The sequence below is a fragment of the Benincasa hispida genome, chromosome 5 (genome assembly GCF_027475165.1).
Source record: "Benincasa hispida cultivar pf3 chromosome 5, pf3_genome.v1.1, whole genome shotgun sequence".
Taxonomy (NCBI): domain Eukaryota; kingdom Viridiplantae; phylum Streptophyta; class Magnoliopsida; order Cucurbitales; family Cucurbitaceae; genus Benincasa; species Benincasa hispida.
Window position 1 is genome coordinate 68,493,121 of NC_143482.1, and position 18,359 is coordinate 68,511,479.

The 18,359-nt window shown below is 33.8% G+C and overlaps 1 protein-coding gene across 4 annotated transcripts; it reads right to left on the reverse strand.

Annotated features, from left to right (window-relative positions):
- Positions 1 to 2,910: 2,910 nt before the first annotated feature.
- Positions 2,911 to 7,846, reverse strand: LOC120077510 (glucan endo-1,3-beta-glucosidase 3-like). Of its 4 annotated transcripts, none has more exons than XM_039031425.2 (5): positions 6,777 to 7,846; positions 6,522 to 6,657; positions 4,223 to 4,672; positions 3,556 to 3,586; positions 2,911 to 3,453 (listed from the first exon to the last, which is right to left on the reverse strand). In XM_039031425.2, the coding sequence occupies exons 2-5, from the start codon at positions 6,574 to 6,576 to the stop codon at positions 3,279 to 3,281; spliced, it is 711 nt and encodes a 236-aa protein (XP_038887353.1). In that variant the 5' UTR covers positions 6,577 to 6,657; positions 6,777 to 7,846; the 3' UTR covers positions 2,911 to 3,278. The 4 variants fall into 4 exon arrangements, with proteins under 4 accessions (XP_038887353.1, XP_038887352.1, XP_090170126.1 ...); XM_039031424.2 differs by having other exon boundaries at positions 6,522 to 6,678; positions 6,777 to 7,488; XM_090314000.1 differs by lacking the exon at positions 6,777 to 7,846 and adding an exon at positions 5,454 to 5,563 and having other exon boundaries at positions 5,661 to 6,670.
- Between the last annotated feature and the right edge of the window lie 10,513 nt (positions 7,847 to 18,359).

Below are 18,359 nucleotides of genomic sequence, written 5' to 3' on the forward strand. Positions count from 1 at the left end.
TAGAAATCGTTATATGAATTGAAACAATCAGGACGAATGTGGTACAATCGCCTAAATGGATATTTGTTGAAAGGAAGATATCATAACAATCCAATATGTCCATGTGTTCTTATAAAGAAAGCACAACCAGTATATGTTGATGATTTAAATATAACTAGAATTCTTGGAGAGCTTTCAAAGGCAATAAAATATCTTAAGAAAGAATTTTTTATGAAAGATTTCGGAAAAACAAAATTTTGCCTTGGCTTACAAATTGAAAATTTAGCAGATAGAATATTTGTTCATCAGTCAATTTATATAGGAAAAGTTTTGAAAAGATTTTATATGGACAGAGCACATCCATTAAACATTTTAATAGAAGTTCGTTCATTAGATGTGACGAAATATATATTTCGACCTTGAGATGATACTGAAGAACTTCTTGGTCCTGAAGTACCATATCTTAATGCAATCAGTGCACTTATGTATCTTGCTAATAATACAAGACCAGATATTGCATTTTCAATAAATTTGTTAACAAGAGATAATTCTTCTCCAACAAAAAGACATTGGAATGAAATTAAGCTTATACTCTGTTGTCTCCAAGGAACGACCGACATGGGTTTGTTTTATTCAAATAAATCAAATTTTGATCTAGTTAGTTATGAAGATTCTAGATATTTATCTGATCCACAGAAAGCTAGATCATCAATAGGTTATCTGTTCACAGGTGGAGAAACTACTATATCATAATGATCAGTGAAATAGACCATAACAGACACTTCCTCAAATCATACTGAAATTCTTGCAATTCACGAGGCTAGTGGAGAATGTGTATGGCTAAGATCAATGACTTAACACATTTGTGGAACATGTGGTTTGTCTTCTAGTAAAAATCTTCCTACGATATTATATGAAGACAATATAACATGCATATCCCAAAATAAATGAAGATATATTAAAGGAGATAAAACAAAATATATTTCACCAAAGCTTTTTTACACTCATAATCTTGAAGAAAATGTTGACATCACTATACAATAAATTTGTTCAAAGGATAACCTGATAGACTTATTTACAAAATCATTACCAACCACAATCTTTGAGAAATTGGTGCATAACATTGGAATGCGGCGGCTTAGAGATCTCAAGTTATGTTTACATGAAGGGAGGTAAATATACTTTATTCTTTTTAAGAGTATTAAATTATATGAAAAATGTACTTTTTTTTCTTTCACTATGGTTTTTCTTTCCAATGGGTTTTTTCCTAGTAAGGTTTTGACGATGCATATTTCATATATATAAACAATGGGTATCTAAGGGGGAGTATTATAAATATTATAAATTATGTGTAAAATAGATATCCATTCTTAGTATCAAAAGCCAAATATCACTCCTTCTACACCTCATGTTCGTTGTCATGTATCTTGTAAATACTCATTCTTAGTGTTCAAGTAAACCACCTCTTAGATGCATTTGATGGAGTTTGTAAGACACACACATTGGGCAAAGTTCATGAAAATTGGAGAAAATGGAGAATTTAGAAAATTTTCTTATTTTATATTTTGTTAATTTATTTATTTAAATAGTATGTTTAATTTATTTTAGTATTTATTTATTTTATTATTATATTATATTATATTCATTTTAATATTATATTTATTGGTATCCGTATTTCTATTGTATCCCTCAAGTTCACAACAAAAACAATTTTATTCACTTTATACACTTCAACTGTATTTATAAAATCTCATTTACACAAAAAAAAAAAAAATCAATTTATATTTTTTTTACAATGACAAGGTTAATTTTGTTTAAACTTTTAAAATTTTAAATTTTGTCCCCAAATGTTGATCATTTAAAAAAATCATAGATCAACTAAATAAAAAACTAATAAAAAAAAAAATTATGTTCCTAAACTTTGGGATGGTATCAAGTAAAACTTGGAATTAATAATGGTATTAATTTCAATTATGAACTTCCGTAACGGTAATGATGTACACCTTCCTTTAAATTTTATTTAAAAAATATCATGTGAAACTTATAATTCTTTCAATTAAAATCATAAATTGTCACATGTGAATCAATTTAGACAGTTTTGAAGATTATTTTTTTAAAAAAATTACCCATGCATACATTCTTTCACGTGTATAGACTTATTCAAATGTAGGATTAACAAAAAAAAAATGAATTATTAGAATTGATGTGTCAATGATTTTCAAAGAAAATCCTACATAAGAGTCTAAATTAATTTGCATATGAAAGTTTATGGGTTTAATTGGTAAAACTACAAATCTCATGTAATATTTATCCAAAAGAGATGTAACGGAGAGTATAAATTAATACACTCATAAAAAATTGGGATTTAAATTGATACAATTATTAGTTCAATATTTTAAATAATATAACCTTCAAAATTTAGGGGTACAGATTGATATTTTTCCCCAAAATTTATATCTAATAGATCAGTTAACATTTAAAAATGTTGAATTTGTCCATGACCCAAACAAACATTGTAAATTCGTAACTATTAACATAAAATTGTAAGTTTAAGAACTTGTTAGACACCTTCAAAAGTTCGAAAGCTAGATAAATATAAACCTTAAAGTTTAAGAAACTTGTAATTGAACCAAATATCTATTATGTTAGAAATTACTTTAAATAGTTGCCTTATTTAAATATTCAGTGAATAAAGAATTGTGTGATTCGTATGGTATGGTAAGAAAAAATAATAACATATCCACCGAAATACGAGGAAATAAAAAGCAATGTGATGTGGAAAAGGAACCTAAGATTCTTTATTTTTATTATTGTTGTTCTAATATTTATTTAAAAATTGGATAGACCAATTATTCATTTGCAATTAAAAGTAGAACACTATATTATCAAAGGAAAAAACACAGAGGGGTTCAAGAGGAAAAGTACAAAATGTACAATACAAACAACAAGATTAGATTCATGTATAGTTACTAGTTCTTTTCCCCAATGTCACAAGATGCTTTGAAATTAATTTTAAAAAAGAAAAAATCAGACAGATCTCACATCAAGAAAAAAAAGAGTTTCATCTTCTTTCAAGCAGTAGACATGTGCATATATTCTAGATCCAACACAACATTGAAAAATCTTCACTTTGCTCTTACTAAAATTTGCTTTACTAACTTATGAGCAAGTAGGCTAAAAAACATGTCCCATAAATGTCTGTTCCTGAATCCAAAACTCTGCAGTTCTATCAAGCAACTTGAATTGGGTGAAGTAAATGCAAAGCTTTTTAAGCAATTATGTTGGTTTTACTGTCCCAATCAGCCATGAAGGTTGTTGCTGTGTAATAATATGAGAGAAACCATGGTCAACAACAATAGTTGTAGAACATTTATTTCTTGACAAGTTGCTGCTGAAGGAGAGGGGCTTGAGGGTACAGCACCAAACACTGTTGATCCCTTGGAATTTGTGGTGTTTAGAATTGATGAACTTGTGCTGGAGAGTTGGAAAAAAGGCAGTGTCATATTGTGTTAGGACATGAATGAATGGTAGCAGGAAAGGAAAGGAAATGGAAACAATGGAAGATGGAGATTTTACCTAGTGGATGTGTACTGACAGGCCATAGTACCTGAAAAAAATAGTGGTGAGAAAAGACATAAACAAGAATTTATAGAAACAGAGTCAATCTATGAAGTTTTTTGTCGCTAAACATCTTGCAGTTGCAGAAAGACGAATTCCACTACAGCCCATTACAGCTTCAATAATTCACATCACTTTATAGTCCCTACAGACACCCAACTAGGAAAAAGGGAAAAGGCTCAATTTCCTCTGAGTATTAGATTTGGGGTTTTGATCATTGATTTAGAAATAAGATAGGACTACATTTCTTCATATCCACACTTCCCATTGAAGATATTAAGAAGCTGAAAGAGGACAAATAGAGTTGGTTCACAAAGGTTGTTCTTTTTAATACGTCCAAAGCTTCTGGTTGTTCAGAAGGAACTCTCAGATAGCATTGCAGCAATTTGGGTTCTGTTTCTATGATAAGAATTTTTTATTCTTTGAACTTGTTAAGGAAATCAGTTCAACCTTCTATCACTGAAGTATCGTGACCAAATTATAAAAAGTTTGCCTTATCTTCCCCTCCCCCCTCCTCCCTCCCCCCCCCCACAAAAGAAAAAAGAAAGGGAGAGACAATAGGTAAAAGAACGCATTATAATCCAGTGGGCCAACAAAGAAACAACTTTTGAAGGAAGCAACATACTTGGGTCAGTGCTCGTAATGACAGCAGTCCCACCAAAGTTACAGCTATTTGGAACAGGATTCTTTTGATAGTAGCTATTGAAGGCGTAGGAGGCATGATCATGAATGGTGTTTGGGTTGTAACAGCTTTGACCAGCTTGAATTGCTGAGCAATCAGTACCACCATAGCCACATGCGTAGTCTAGAGCAATTTGCAATGCCTTTTGTGATGCACTTTGACTAGCAATGCACCAACTAGCCCCTGACGAAGGTGGAGATGATCTTTTGGGAGATCCCATGACCGGAGAATACGTGTCCGCGGTTGAAGTTGGATTGATAAATGGAGTTGACGCGGTGGGGTTGGAAAGAATTATTGTGGGAACAGTTGTTATAGGGGTGGTGATATCCCTTTGAGTGGTGGAAACCGGGGAACTGAATTTCTGATTCTCATGGTTTAGCTCTCTCGTGTGTCCTGTCATTTTGGATCCCAGAAACAAAATTTAAGCTATATTTTCCCCCTACATTGTTGTTTTAGAAATAAAATTAAACCCATCCTCCTGAACATTGAATTGCACATGGAACAAGACAAAATAAAATCTTGATGAAAACACAGAAAAGCTCAGTTGAAATTCATCCTTAAAACAAAAAGTGCAATGAAGTAAAAGTTGTTGAAGTTCATATTAGCCTGTAAAAATTTAGGGAGCCCTGTAGACGCTTGTTTGAGCATATCATTGAAAGATTCCAGACCAACATGAGTGAACCTTCTAATATCAGATTGCTTACTCTAAATTCTATTTGTCCTAAATTCTAAGTCAACAAGATTAAAATGGTTAACTTGCTACATTAGATCCTAAACTTCAAGCAACTTAAATTTAAAAAGTAATTTAAATTTCACAATCTTCAACTCAGAATAGTTATTCCCGGGAGATCCAAATGGGAAGGAAGACGAGAAATAGAGCCTTCAATTTGTTCAGTTCTGGAAAAATAAACAGATGAATATTAAACGATAAATATGGCCATTAAAAAAAATGTCAAGTTTGAATAATACGGCAGAGAAGAGTACAATAATTAATGGGCATTTAAGATTCTGTAGAGGACACTTAATGAGAGAAGAAAAGGTACATGTTTTATATGTATAAAAGAAAGAAAAATCAATGGAGTGCATTAAATGCCTGTAATAGAAATATCTAAATAGTCATTTTATCATCATCATATAGACTCTAAATGTACAGAGGAAATGAATAATCTGTCACCTGGATGAAGAAAATGACCAAGAATGAGGAATATTAGGCTGTGTATAATCCATTCATGGGTCAATCCTCCTGTTCTTCCTCTTATGAGCAGGCTATTCCTCATCCTCCTACTTTTAGATGATAGTTCCTTAGTTACCAGAGTTACCTGCTTTCTTTCTGGTTTAAATATAGAGAGTTGGACATGATATTGTGGAGTGGCATCATTACCTTGTAGAAAAGTTGAAGACTTTACACTCCTTGTCCTGTAAAATATCCATTTTGAAAGTACAAGTGCTCCCTTTTTCTTTGGGTGGAGAGAGAGAGAGAGAGAGAGTAGACATAGGGTGTAGGGTGGTGCGAGCAAATAAGAAACAGAGGAAGGAAAAGAGGAGGGAAATTGGGGGAAGCCCGAGGACGGTTAACAAAAAGAAAGTAAAAAGAAAGATATGATTGAAATTTAGTTCTTTAATGTGGGCTGCTTACTGATAATCTTTGATGTAATGATGGTTATGATATGTTTATTTTTTTCCCTTCTCCTTTCTGGCCACTTCAGCATGGATGTATTAAAATTGGTTCATCTTTTTCCTGCCTAATTATTTCCTTCTGATCCCACAATCTTGACTAACTACAGTGCAATTGATTCATTTGCAATCCTAATTTGGAGGACAATGGGTCACCACTGAATCCTTTTGACTTAAATTTCTCTTGCCAAATATACAACAAGTCCAAGGTAGTTGAAGGAAATTACAGTTGGATCATCGATCCTGACAAGATTTTTCGTATGTTTATATATAAATTATAAATAGTCCTTGATAAGCTCAAAATATCCCAAAAACCAAACATTAACTACAGAAAGTTCTTAAGTACATCAAAAATTTTAAGATCTAACCAGAGCATGAATATTCTAAACAGAACCCAAATGGAAAAAGTACTGTACATTTTGAATGGAAGTCCTCAATTCAGGTCCAGTCCAGGCCAAAAGTTTCAAAACAAAAATGGTGAAGGTGAAAATGATTATAAAGTGGAAAGTCTAAAAGTGAATCCTAAGCCTGTCATTGGCACTATAGCTGGATTAGAAAGAAACAATACCTATGGCCCATGTGTATAATGACATCTTTTTTTGGGTGGATGGTGGCCCTGTCATAGATTGGAATTGGATGACTGAGTTTCTGCCATGGCCACACCACTGGAAAGTTCTACACCTTCTTCAGCCACTTTGTGAGTTCTGTGAAGAAAAAACTAAAACCTAAGAATCAGAAGTGAAACATATTAGCAAGTTTTTGTGGGCTCCCTTCACTTTCACCAATTTCAACATCAAAATTGATCATCTTCAACCAACCTTACCTTTCAATGGTGGATCAGTATTGCACCACCATGAGAGACCTGCTACAGTTTCATGCCCACCTGATCAAATCCGGTCAGGCCAAAAACTCTTTCGCTGCTACCCGTACTTTAGCCTTCTGCTCCTCCCAGTTGGGTTATATGAATTATGCATATTTGGTCTTTCTGCAAATGCAAAACCCTAATCTCTTTTCTTGGAATACAGTAATAAGAGGCTTCTCTCAAAGCTCGAACCCTCAAATTGCATTCTCTCTTTTCATCAACATGTTGGTTTCTTCACAAGTAGAACCGCAGAGATTGACTTATCCATCAGTTTTCAAAGCTTACTCTCAACTTGGACTTGCCCATGATGGAGCTCAGATTCATCGGAGGATAATAAAATTAGGCCTTCGGTCCGACCCTTTTATCATAAACACAATTTTGGACATGCATGCTACTTGGTGGGTTTTTTTAATGAAGCACATCAAATCTATAACCAAGAACTAGAATTCGATGTCGTTTCCTGGAATTCCATGATTCTGGGTGTGGCTAAATGTGGGGAAATTAACGAGTCGAGGAAGCTGTTCGATAAAATGCCTGTTAGAAATGCCTGTTAGAAATCCAGTCTAGTGAGTTTTTATGGTGAGCTTGTTAAGTGCTTCAGCTCAAATTGGAGCACTCAGAACAAGACGAATGGATTCATGAGTGCATAAAATAGTACAATCTAGAGTTGAATGAGATTGTAGTTACAGCAATCATAGACTTGTACTGCAAATGTGGTGGCGTAGGGGATGCCCTCCAAGAGTTTGAGAAAATACCCAACAGAGGATTATCCAGTTGGAGCTTCATGATCTTTGGCCTGGCAGTGAATGGCTGCGAAAAGGATGCAGTTTTGCTATTCAAAATCCTGAAATCTTCAAGTCTTTAAACCATCTGTTAGTTTCATGGCTGTATTAACAGCTTGTAATCTTCTCCCAAAAAAAAAAAGAAAAGAAAAGAAAAGAAAAGAAAAGAAAAAGAAAAAAACTTGTAATCACGGTGCAATGTGGATGAAGGCGGGAGATTTTCTCACTCTAAAGAAATGAATAATAGAGAAGAGTCACAAATGAAATCATCTTTTTCTATATTGAAGAGTAACTAAAGCACACTGTGCAAATACAATAAACAAACCATACAACTGAATAAAGCAGAAACTAAAACCCAATTTATGAGTTGTAACAATAAGATAAAACATAAATCATCTTAACAAAATCACTTTCAATGAGCTCTCTTAATATCCCCTCAAGCCAATGTGTTGTAATGAACAAACATTTAACTTGTCTTTCAAATGAGGGAATTTAGCAAGGCTTTATGAACAGATCGGGAATTTGAGCACTAGTTGAAAGATATTGTATTCAAACTTTCTTTTGATGAATAGGATCTCTGGCAAAATATATGTCTATTTCCAGATGTTTAGTGTGAGAATGAAGAATTGGATTCGCACATAGATGAATCGCACTGAGGTTATCACACCACAGAGTTGGAGTTTGCCATAGCTGAACATGTAATTCTTTGAATAGAGAATATAGCCAGATTAATTAAGAAGAAACAAGGGTCAAACTCTTATATTTTGCTCAGTACTAGATCTGGAAATTACAATTTGTTTCTTGAAAGCTCATTGAATCAGATTTCCTTTAAAGTATACACATATACTCCTGAAGTTGACTTCCTATCATCCGGATCTTATGTCCAATCAGCATCAGCAAAGTCCTGAATAAGCAAGTCTTTTGGTTTCTTAAACAACAATCCATGATCAATAGTACTCGTTAGATATTTCATGATCCTTTTCACAACTTGCCAGTGAAATTGGTTTGGAGAATGCATAAATTGGCATACCTTGTTAACACTATAGGCAATCTCTGGTCTTGTTAAAGTCACATATTACAAGGCACCCACAATACTCCTATACAACTTGACATCATCAAATCTTTCACCATGAAAGGTTGATAAAACACTTACCATTGGAGTATAATTGGCATTGACATCTTGCATGTTTGCCTTGGGTAACAGATCTGATATATACTTCTTTTGAGATAAGAAGACTCCTCCATTTTCTGGATATGACACTTCAACTCCTAGGAAGTAATTAAACCAAGATCTTTGAGAGAAAATTTATTGTTCAGGTCTAAAACTAGTTTATCAATCATTTGAGGTGAGTTACTTGTGATAACAATATCATCGACATATACCACTCCATTTGTACAATATATCAGAAGAGATGAATCAACCTTAGAATTTGTAAATGTAGAAAAGAAGTAAGTCTATCAAACCATACTCTAGGAACTTGTTTCAAACCATACAAAGCTTTCTTTAATTTGCATATCTTTGTAGGAGCTGATTTATCAATCATGCCTGGTGGTTGTATCATATATACCTCTTCTTCTAGTATACCATGAAGAAAGACATTATTTATGTCTACTTGTCTCAACTTCCAGCCATAGTATAACACAAGAGTGAACAAAACTATAATGGTTATAGGTTTTACTACTAGACTAAACATCTCAGTATAATCAAGATCTGCAACTTGATTGTATCCTTAAGCTACCAATCTTGCTTTATATCTAGCTATGAATCCATCTGAATTTCTTTTGATCTTGAACAACCATTTGCATCCTATCACTTTCTTATCAGTCGGTTGGGGCTCTAAAAACCATGTTTCATTTGCTATCAGTGCTTTGTATTCCTTTGTCATGGCTTGTACCCGATGAGAACACTTCAAAACTTCTTTCACATTTGGAAACTCTACTTCAATATATTCAATTGAATGTATTTTTTGTTTGAAAATGTCATTCTTCCCCCTGGTGACCATTGGATGTTGATTAACAATAATAGATGTATTCGATATTGATGTAGGATAGAATGACCCATCAATCTCATTTGGATCATAGGTAGGCTGTGAAGAATAAGTAGGAGAGGAAGAGATGGGTTGTGAATACGAATCGGATGGGGAAGTTTCAAGTAAAGGTTGAGGCAAGTTATTATCCAATGGTGATGATGTAGAGGAGCTGTTGGGTATGTTATTGGTACATTGGGTAATAAGATGTAAAGGATTGGATGGATTTGAGGTAGATAAGCCATTGTTAGCACATGGAGATGGGTTGTTTGATTGAGTAAAAGGTGATTGGTGATGTTTTAATATAGGTGAAAAGCTCAAGGTATTAGATGTATAAAAAAGTTTTGAATTTGGCTTGAAGAAAGATATTGTAGGAAATTTTGAACTCATCAAATAGTACATGTCTGGCGACATATACACGACCAGATTCAGCTATGCATTTATAGCCTTTAGGAATATTACTATAACAAATAATAATAATAATAATAATAATAATAATAATAATAATAATAATAATAATACAAAGGGTTGACCTAGGATCATGTTTATGTTTATTATTTGATCTCAAAAATGGAATAACATAAACAACCAAATGTTTTTAGAAGTGAATAGTTAGGTTTGATACTAAAAATCTTCTCAAAGGGAGATATTTTTTGATGAATTAATGTAGATAGTCTATTAATTAAATAGACTGCAGTAGAAAAAGCATCATCCCAAAATTCAAAGTTTAGAGAAGAATGAGATAATAAGGCTAGACCGGTTTCAACAATATGTCTATGTTTTCTTTCTGCAATACCATTTTGTTGGTAAGTATGAGGACAAGTCATTCGATGTTCAATACCTTGAGATTTTAGATAGGAAATGAATGAATTAAATTCACCCCTCCATTAGTTTAAAGACGAAGTATTGGCTTTCGAAGTTTTTCAACTGTTTGTTTAAAAGATATGAAAGTACTAAGTGCCTCACTTTTATTTTTAAGAAAATAGATCCATATATATCTAGAAAAGACATCAACAAAGCTAATGTAGTATTTAAATACATTCCTAGAGGTTTGATAAGATGGTCCCCAAATATCAATCACAATTAGTTGAAGAGGAGGAATAAGGACATGTTTGGTAGATTATGGCTTAGGAATAAGGCAGTCTGAGAATTAGTAAGAGGAAGATTATGGCTTTTAAAGCATAATCATGACAAATTGAAGAGTTCTTTTTATTTGAATAAGAAATGTTACAAGTAGTAAGGACATGTTTAATAGTGCTTAAGCTTGGATGTCCTAGCCTATTATGTCATATATCGTGTAGAACATTCCGGAGACAGTTTGGTAGGAGATTATGTAACTGAGGTATGAAAGACTTAAGAGTTGGTTGTTGATATTGAACCACAGGAAGACAGGGAACCTTGAGACTCAACCTTTTCCATAGCAAAACAGTAAAGTCCATAAACAAGATTGCCTTGAGAAGAGTTTTCCCATTGAAATCCTTCATAAAACAAGTACTAGAGTGAAATTCAGAATAGACATGGTTATCTTTAGCAAATTAGCTAACACTTATGAGATTTTTGGTTATTTTGGGAACATGAAGTAGATTTCGAAGTTGAAAGATAGTATTTGGATATATAGTAGGAAGAGAAGATTTCAAGAAGAAGGATTCTATATGAGAGACATTCAAACCTGCACCATTGCCAACCAACACCTTGTTGTTATCAGTGTATTTTGATCTAGAGGTCAAATTTGATGCATCATTTGTGACGTAATTCGTGGCTCATGAGTCTGGAAACCATTAATTTTCCCTATTGAATTCATTTTGAATCGACAATGTATTTATAGAAAGAGATTTCATATTCTACCCTTGATTATTTATACAAAAATGTTGTCCATGTTGATTTTGATTTGGTCCTTGAAACCACTTTTTAAGAAGAAGATAACACTTTAGAATTGTATGACCAAATTTGCCACACACTTAACACTCAAGTTTGCTATTACTGTTCCATAAATGTTTATTCTGCTTGTTGTTCTGATTCTTGCCTCTTCTATTTCCACCGTTATTATTTGATTAAGGAAAAGGATTAGGAATTCATTTTGACTGTGTTTGAGTGATCAGATTCACAGAAGGGGCAGATCCATTTGAATTTATCAAACTATGCCTTTCAAATTGATTTTCTTAAGCAAGAAGCTAAGAATACACTCTTTGTAAGGAGGGGTATTCATCTTTATCAGTGATGACTGATACAATGGAATCAAATTCAAGACCTAATCCTGCTAAGATATGCATAATATGATCTTCATGTGATATTTTTCAACCAGCAGCTTTCAAGGAATCAACTAAGTTCTTTATCTTCTGAAAATATTCTTCTAATTTCATGTTTCCTTTTTTCATCGCCTCCAATTTTCCTTTCAGATCAAAGACTTGGCCATATTCCTAGAAGAAAATCTTGCATTCAATATACTCCACACTTCTTTTGATATCGAACAGTCTAGTATCTCTGATAGGATATCTTTCGTCATGGCGTCAAGTAATCAAGAAAGAATAAGACTATCTTGTCTTATCCCGAACTCGTAATCGGGATTTAATTTTCTTGTTGAAGATGAGGATGATTCGACAGCTATAAATTTTGATGGAAGAATACTATCTTGATCTATGAATTTTTCAAGACTGTAACCTCTCAGAGTTGTGGAAACTATTTCCAGGAAAGAAATTTGTTTTCATCAAGCTTCACTGTAGTAATTTTACTTCCTGGGTTAATCATTTTAGGTGGAATCGACAAGGTAACCATCTTAGAAGAAGATTGCTCTCTGGTTGGAGAATCCATTGATCGAGAGATGAAGAGAAAAAAAAATTGGAAGAAGAAAGAGGAAAAAACTAGCCCGGATTCTTTCGTCTTTTGACTTTAAAACTCTGATACCATCTAAAGAAATGAAGAATAGGGAATGGTCACAAATGAAATCATCTTTTTCTATATTGAAGAGTGACTAACACAATGGCTTTTATATAGAAAGCACATTGTGCAAATACAATAAACAAACCATACAACTGAATAACAGCAAAAATTGAAAACCAATTTATCTAATTTATCAGTTGTAACAATAAAATAAAATAGAAACCAGCTTAACAAAATCACTTTCAATGAGCTCTCTCAATACTTGGTGATGAAAAACACATACAGAATTGAACCATCAATAAAATATTATTGTTGGGACTGCACACTTGAAATTCTTGAAATAAAAAGCCCAAACGATGAAGCTGGCCCTTTTTGCTGATCCAAATCGTGATCAACCCAAGTTGTTTTGCCCCAAATTAATTTGGTTGGTAGAAAAATTGGTCCAGGTTGCTCCACGATCTTCCAGCTAATGTGCAACACGTGGATAGATCCACTATCTTCTGCCTGATGGAAGAGATGCCTTCTGCTCTGATGGAAAATGATTTTCAGACAAATTAATTTTCTCTCTCTCACATTCTCTCCTCTGTTTGCAGAAAAACTTTTGTTAACTCTTTTCTCTCTGATTATTTTCGTGAGTTTGTCGTGAGAATGAAGAAGAAGAAGAACGTGCAATAATGTAAAAAGAAAGAAGAGAAGAAGATCTACACAATGATATACGTGGTTCGGCAATACAGTACCTACATCTACAGGAAGGAGAAGAATTTTTTATTCAGGAGCTAAGTCGCACTTTTCTTTACAGATCTTGTAGCTTTCTTATAAGCTCCTGTAAGATTGTTTCTACAAATTGTAAATGATGCATATTTATACATTTTGTCTGATACAAGTAGTTACATAACAAACTGTAAAGAAAAATGTAAAAGGCTATTGAATATTCAATTGTATGCTTGAGCTTATTTATATTTCAAATCTCCACCTTAAGCTCAACATGCAAGCTCTGCTCCTTCCAGATCTGACATGTCTTCACCCTTTTTCAGGAAGCTGGAAGCCAATCCGACCAAGACAGTTAGCAAGCTTGAGCTTTGAAATTGGTTTGGTAAGATTATCAGCGGCATTCTCGCTGTTATGAACCTTTAAAACTTCGACTTCACCTTTTTCTATTATGTCCCTTACAAAGTGATATTTAATATCTATGTGTTTGGTCCTTTTAGTGGTATTGAGGGTTTTTGGAAAGATGAATGGCACTTTGGTTATCACAGTAGATCTTTACTACTGTTTGATTGATACCAAAATCCTTCATCAACCCCTTTAACCATAATGCTTCTTTTATTGCCTCTGATAAAGCCATATATTCTGCTTCAGTAGTCGATAGGGTTGTGATTGATTGAAGATTTGCTTTCCAACATAATAAATTTGGACCATATAAGAATAGATATCCTGTTAGTGATCTTCTTTTGTCTTGTCACCTGCAAAATCTGAATCAACTATCCATATAGCTCTAATTTTGTTTCTTTTGTACTTTGATATGTTAATTTTGATTGTTTAGACGATATTAAGTATCTTAATATCTATTTTGTTGCTTCCCAGTGCTTTTTTCCAGGGTTAGACATGCATCTATTGATAAGACTAGTATAGTAGGATAGGTCTGGTCTAGTAGATATCATTAGATACATTAGACTACCTACTGCTTGGTTGTAAGGAATTAATTGCATTTGAGTCAAATGTTCTATGTCTGTTTCCTTGGGTGAGTTTTCTACAGAAAGTTTAAAATGACTAGCAATAGGTATAGTGACAGGTTTAGCATTAGACATATTAAATCTGTTAATAACTTTTTCACAGTAGTTTAATTAACTAATGGTGAGGATAGAGGAAGCCCTGTCTCTACTTATTTCAATCCCAAGAATCTTTTTAGACTGACCCAAGTCCTTCATGTCAAACTCTCTCTTTAGGAGATCTTTGACATGTTTTAAATCCTCCTTAGATTTTCTAGCTAGTAACATATCATCAACATAGAGTAATAGATAGACTTTATCCTTATAGGTTGTTGAATTAACATAAGAACAAATGTCATAGATACTTCTTTGAAACCCAATACTCTCTATGTAATCATTAAATCTTTTGTACCAGCATCTAGGGGATTGTTTAAGACCATATATAGATTTGTTTAGGAGACAGTAAAGGTCTTCCTTTCCTCTTTCTTCAAACCCTTTAGGTTGAACCATATAGATAACCTCTTCTAGATTTCCATGAAGGAAAGCTGTTTTAACATCTAGTTGATCTAGTTCAAGGTTGTACTGAGAAACTAGAGATAGTAGAAGTCTAATAGAGATTTGCTTTACTACTAGTGAAAAAATTTCAGAGTAGTCTATACCTTCCCTTTGGGTAAACCCCTTAGCTACTAACCTAGCCTTGTACCTAGGTTTTTCTTCTTTACTAGAACCCTTCTTTAGTTTATATATCCACTTAGAAGCTATAGGCTTGCATCCTTTTGGAAGAGGGGCTAGGGTCCAAGTGTTATTGACAGTGAGTGATTCAATTTCTTCACACATAGCTTCAATCCAAGACCTAGCATTAGGGCAGTTCACTGCCTCTTCAAAAGTAGCAAGTTCTTGATCATTAGGGGCTATTGTGGCATTTAGAACTAAGTTCATGTAATTAGCTTCAGTATACCTAGCTGGAGGAACTATCACTCTTCTTTGTCTATCCCTAGCCAATGAATACTGACTTAAATCAGGTTGAGTTTCAGTATTCTCAGTAGGCTCACTTGAGTTTTCCTCTTCTTCTTCTTCAGTTTCATTAGGAGGGTTTTGACTAGTGGATGAATCTTTAGGTGCCTCCACCTCAATCCTAGCAATACTAAGGCTTTTAGAAACTTCACATGTTGTCTTTTCTTTTTGCATAAACATCTATTTTTCTCTAAAAGTGACATCCCTGCTTACAAGAAATCTTTTCTCAATAGGATTCCACATCTTAAAGCCTTTAACACCTTCTGAGAACCCAACAAACATACATTTAACTGCCATAGACTTTAGTTTCCCCTGACTTTGGTTAATATAGCCAACACATCCAAATACCCTTAGATTTTCTAGTTTAGGTGGATGTTTTGTCCATTTTTCTTCAGGAGTTATGAAGTTTAGGGAGGAATGAGGGCACCTATTTAAGGTGAAAACAGTGTAGCTTGCTGCCTTAGCCCAATACTTTCACTAAGAATTGCATCTGAAAGAAGACATCTAACCCTTTCCATGATTGTTCTATTAAGTCTTTTAGCAACTCCATTATGTTGAGGAGTGAATCTAACAGTCCTATGCCTAGTTATTCCTGTTTCTTTACAGAACTTATTAAACTCTTCATTACAGAATTTCAATCCATTATCAGTTCTTAGGTATTTAATTTCTTTAGAAGTTTGCTTCTCTATCATGAGTTTCCACTCCTTAAACTTATCAAACACTTGGTCTTTAGTTTTAAGGAAGTAAACCCAACTTTTCCTAGAGAAGTCATCAGTAAAAGAGAGTAAATACCTTGAGCCACTTAGGCTAGGTGTAGGAGTTGGATCCCATAAGTTTGAGTGAATATAATCTAGGATAGCTTTTGTGGTGTGTTGTACTTTAGTGAAACTTTGCCTTTTGGCCTTTCCTAAAACACAATGTTCACAAAAAGTTAGATTTTCTAAGAGACCTTTAGGTAGAATCCCTTGCTTAAATAAGACTTCTAGGCCTTTAGCACTAATGTGAGACAATCTCTTGTTCCAAACATCAACCTCTGTGATCTCATTTGTGGTGGCAACATATGTCCCTATCATCATTTCAACTTCTTTAACCACAAATAAGTTATTTACCTTTTCCCCAACTAGTATTACCTTAGAATCTTTTAGCACCTCAAGGCTTTCTTCCTTTACCCTTGTATTCACACCCAATTGCATCAAGCTTTCCTAAGGAAATTAGGTTTCTCTTAAGAAGTGGAACATATCTCACATTTCTAAGAAGTTTAATAGTTCCATCCTTAAGTTTCATAGAAACAGAGCTAATTCCTTCTATCTTATAGCCTTGGTTGTTTCCTATATAAACCATTTCTCCTTCAATTTCTTTAAAGGTGTTGAACCATGGTCTCATAGAGGTCATGTGATAGGTGCATCCAGAATCTAGGACCCAATCATGTTTTCCTAGGGGATTTACATGGTTGGATTTATCTAAGGTTGAGGCTAGAGCATCTGAGTAGATAAAAGAACCTTCTAACAGAAGCTTCGGGTTGTTTACCTTTATAGTCCTTTTCTTTCTCTTGGTTCTTCCTTTTAAGAATAAAACAATTTTTTATTAAATGTCCTTTCTTTTTGCAATATTTACATTTTAATTTCTATTTAGGCTTGTTTTCTTCTGAATTATATGGTTTTCTGTCCTTTGAGTGATTTGGTTTAAAATTTCCTTCAGCAAATAACCCTTCACCACTAGGATGATCCTTTTTGTCAGTTTGTAACTCTAGCTCTCTAGTTCTTAGGGATGATATTATTGTATCAGTACTTATATTATCCTTTCCATATTTTATAGCATACTTATATTATCCCTTCCATATTTTATAGCGTTTTTAATCTCCCTATAGGGTTCAGGCAAAGAATTAAGAAGCACATAGGCCTCATTTTACTCCTCAAGTTTCTCTCTTAAGGTTTTAAATTAAGCAACAATTTTCTTGAATTCATCTAGATTATCAGTCAAAGATTTTGATGAATCCATTTTAAATGTAAAGAATTTCTCCCTAAGGTACATTTACTAGGAAGATCTTTGGTAGCATATAATTCTTCGAGTTTAATCCATATCCTATAGGTTGTTTCTTGATCTAAATCTTGTCTTAAAACATTATCACTAAGGTTTAGGACGAACGTACCATAAGCTGCCAGCTCCTAGTCTTCTTTTTTCTTGAGCTGTCACTGAGGCTGGGAAGGTTGATGGGTCAAGAAGAGCTCTGTGAGCCTTCTGTTGGTCGAGAATTGCTTTGATTTTGGCCTTCTATAGGCCAAAATCTCCTTTGCCATCGAATTTCTCTACTTCAAATCTTGCTACTGACATCTTCGAGTGAAAAACTTGAATCTTCAATCTTCAAGAACTACAATCTTGTAATTCTTTTGCTCTGATATCACTTTGTTGGGCCTGCACACTTGAAATTCTTGAAATAAAAAGCCCAAATGATGAAGCTAGCCCTTTTTGCTGATCCAAACCGTGATCAACCCAAGTTGTTTTGCCCCAAATTAATTTGGTTGGTAGAAAACTTGGTCCAGGTTGCTCCACGATCTTCCAGCTGATGTGCAACACGTGGATAGATCCACTATCTTCTGCCTGATGGAAGAGATGCATTCTGCTCTGATGGGAAATGATTTTCAGACAAATTAATTTTGTTTCTCTCTCACGTTCTCTCCTCTGTTTGCAAAAAAAAACTTTTGCTAACTATTTTCTCTTTAATTATTTTCGTGAGTTTGCAGTGAGAATGAAGAAGAAGAAGAACATGCAATATTGTAAGAGAAAGAAGAGCAGAAGATCTACATGATGATATACGTGGTTCGGCAATACAGTGCCTACATCCACAGGACGAAGAAGAATCTTTACAGATCTTGTAGCTTTCTTGTAAGCTTCTATAAGATTGTTTCTACAAATTGTAAATGATGCATATTTATACATTTTGTCTGATACAAGTAGTTACATAACAAACTGTAAAGAAAAATGTAAAAGGTTGTTGAATATTCGATTGTACGTTTGAGCTTATTTATACTTCAACTATAGTTTAATGATCGACATGTTTAGCCGAGCTGGGTTTCTTAAAGAAGAGCAGTTGATAAAAACCATGGCGATTGAGGGAGATGCAATCATATCAATGGG

What these genes read in the sequence shown, in the direction of transcription:
- LOC120077510 (XM_090314000.1), bottom strand. Translation starts at nt 5,773, where the DNA reads ATGTCTACTCTCTCTCTCTCTCTCTCTCCACCCAAAGAAAAAGGGAGC. An exon ending in GTCTTCAACTTTTCTACAAG is followed by an intron (nt 5,564 to 5,660) that starts GTAATGATGCCA and finishes ATCATCTAAAAG; the next exon opens with TAGGAGGATGAGGAATAGCC. An exon ending in TGGTCATTTTCTTCATCCAG is followed by an intron (nt 4,673 to 5,453) that starts GTGACAGATTAT and finishes CCAAAATGACAG; the next exon opens with GACACACGAGAGAGCTAAAC.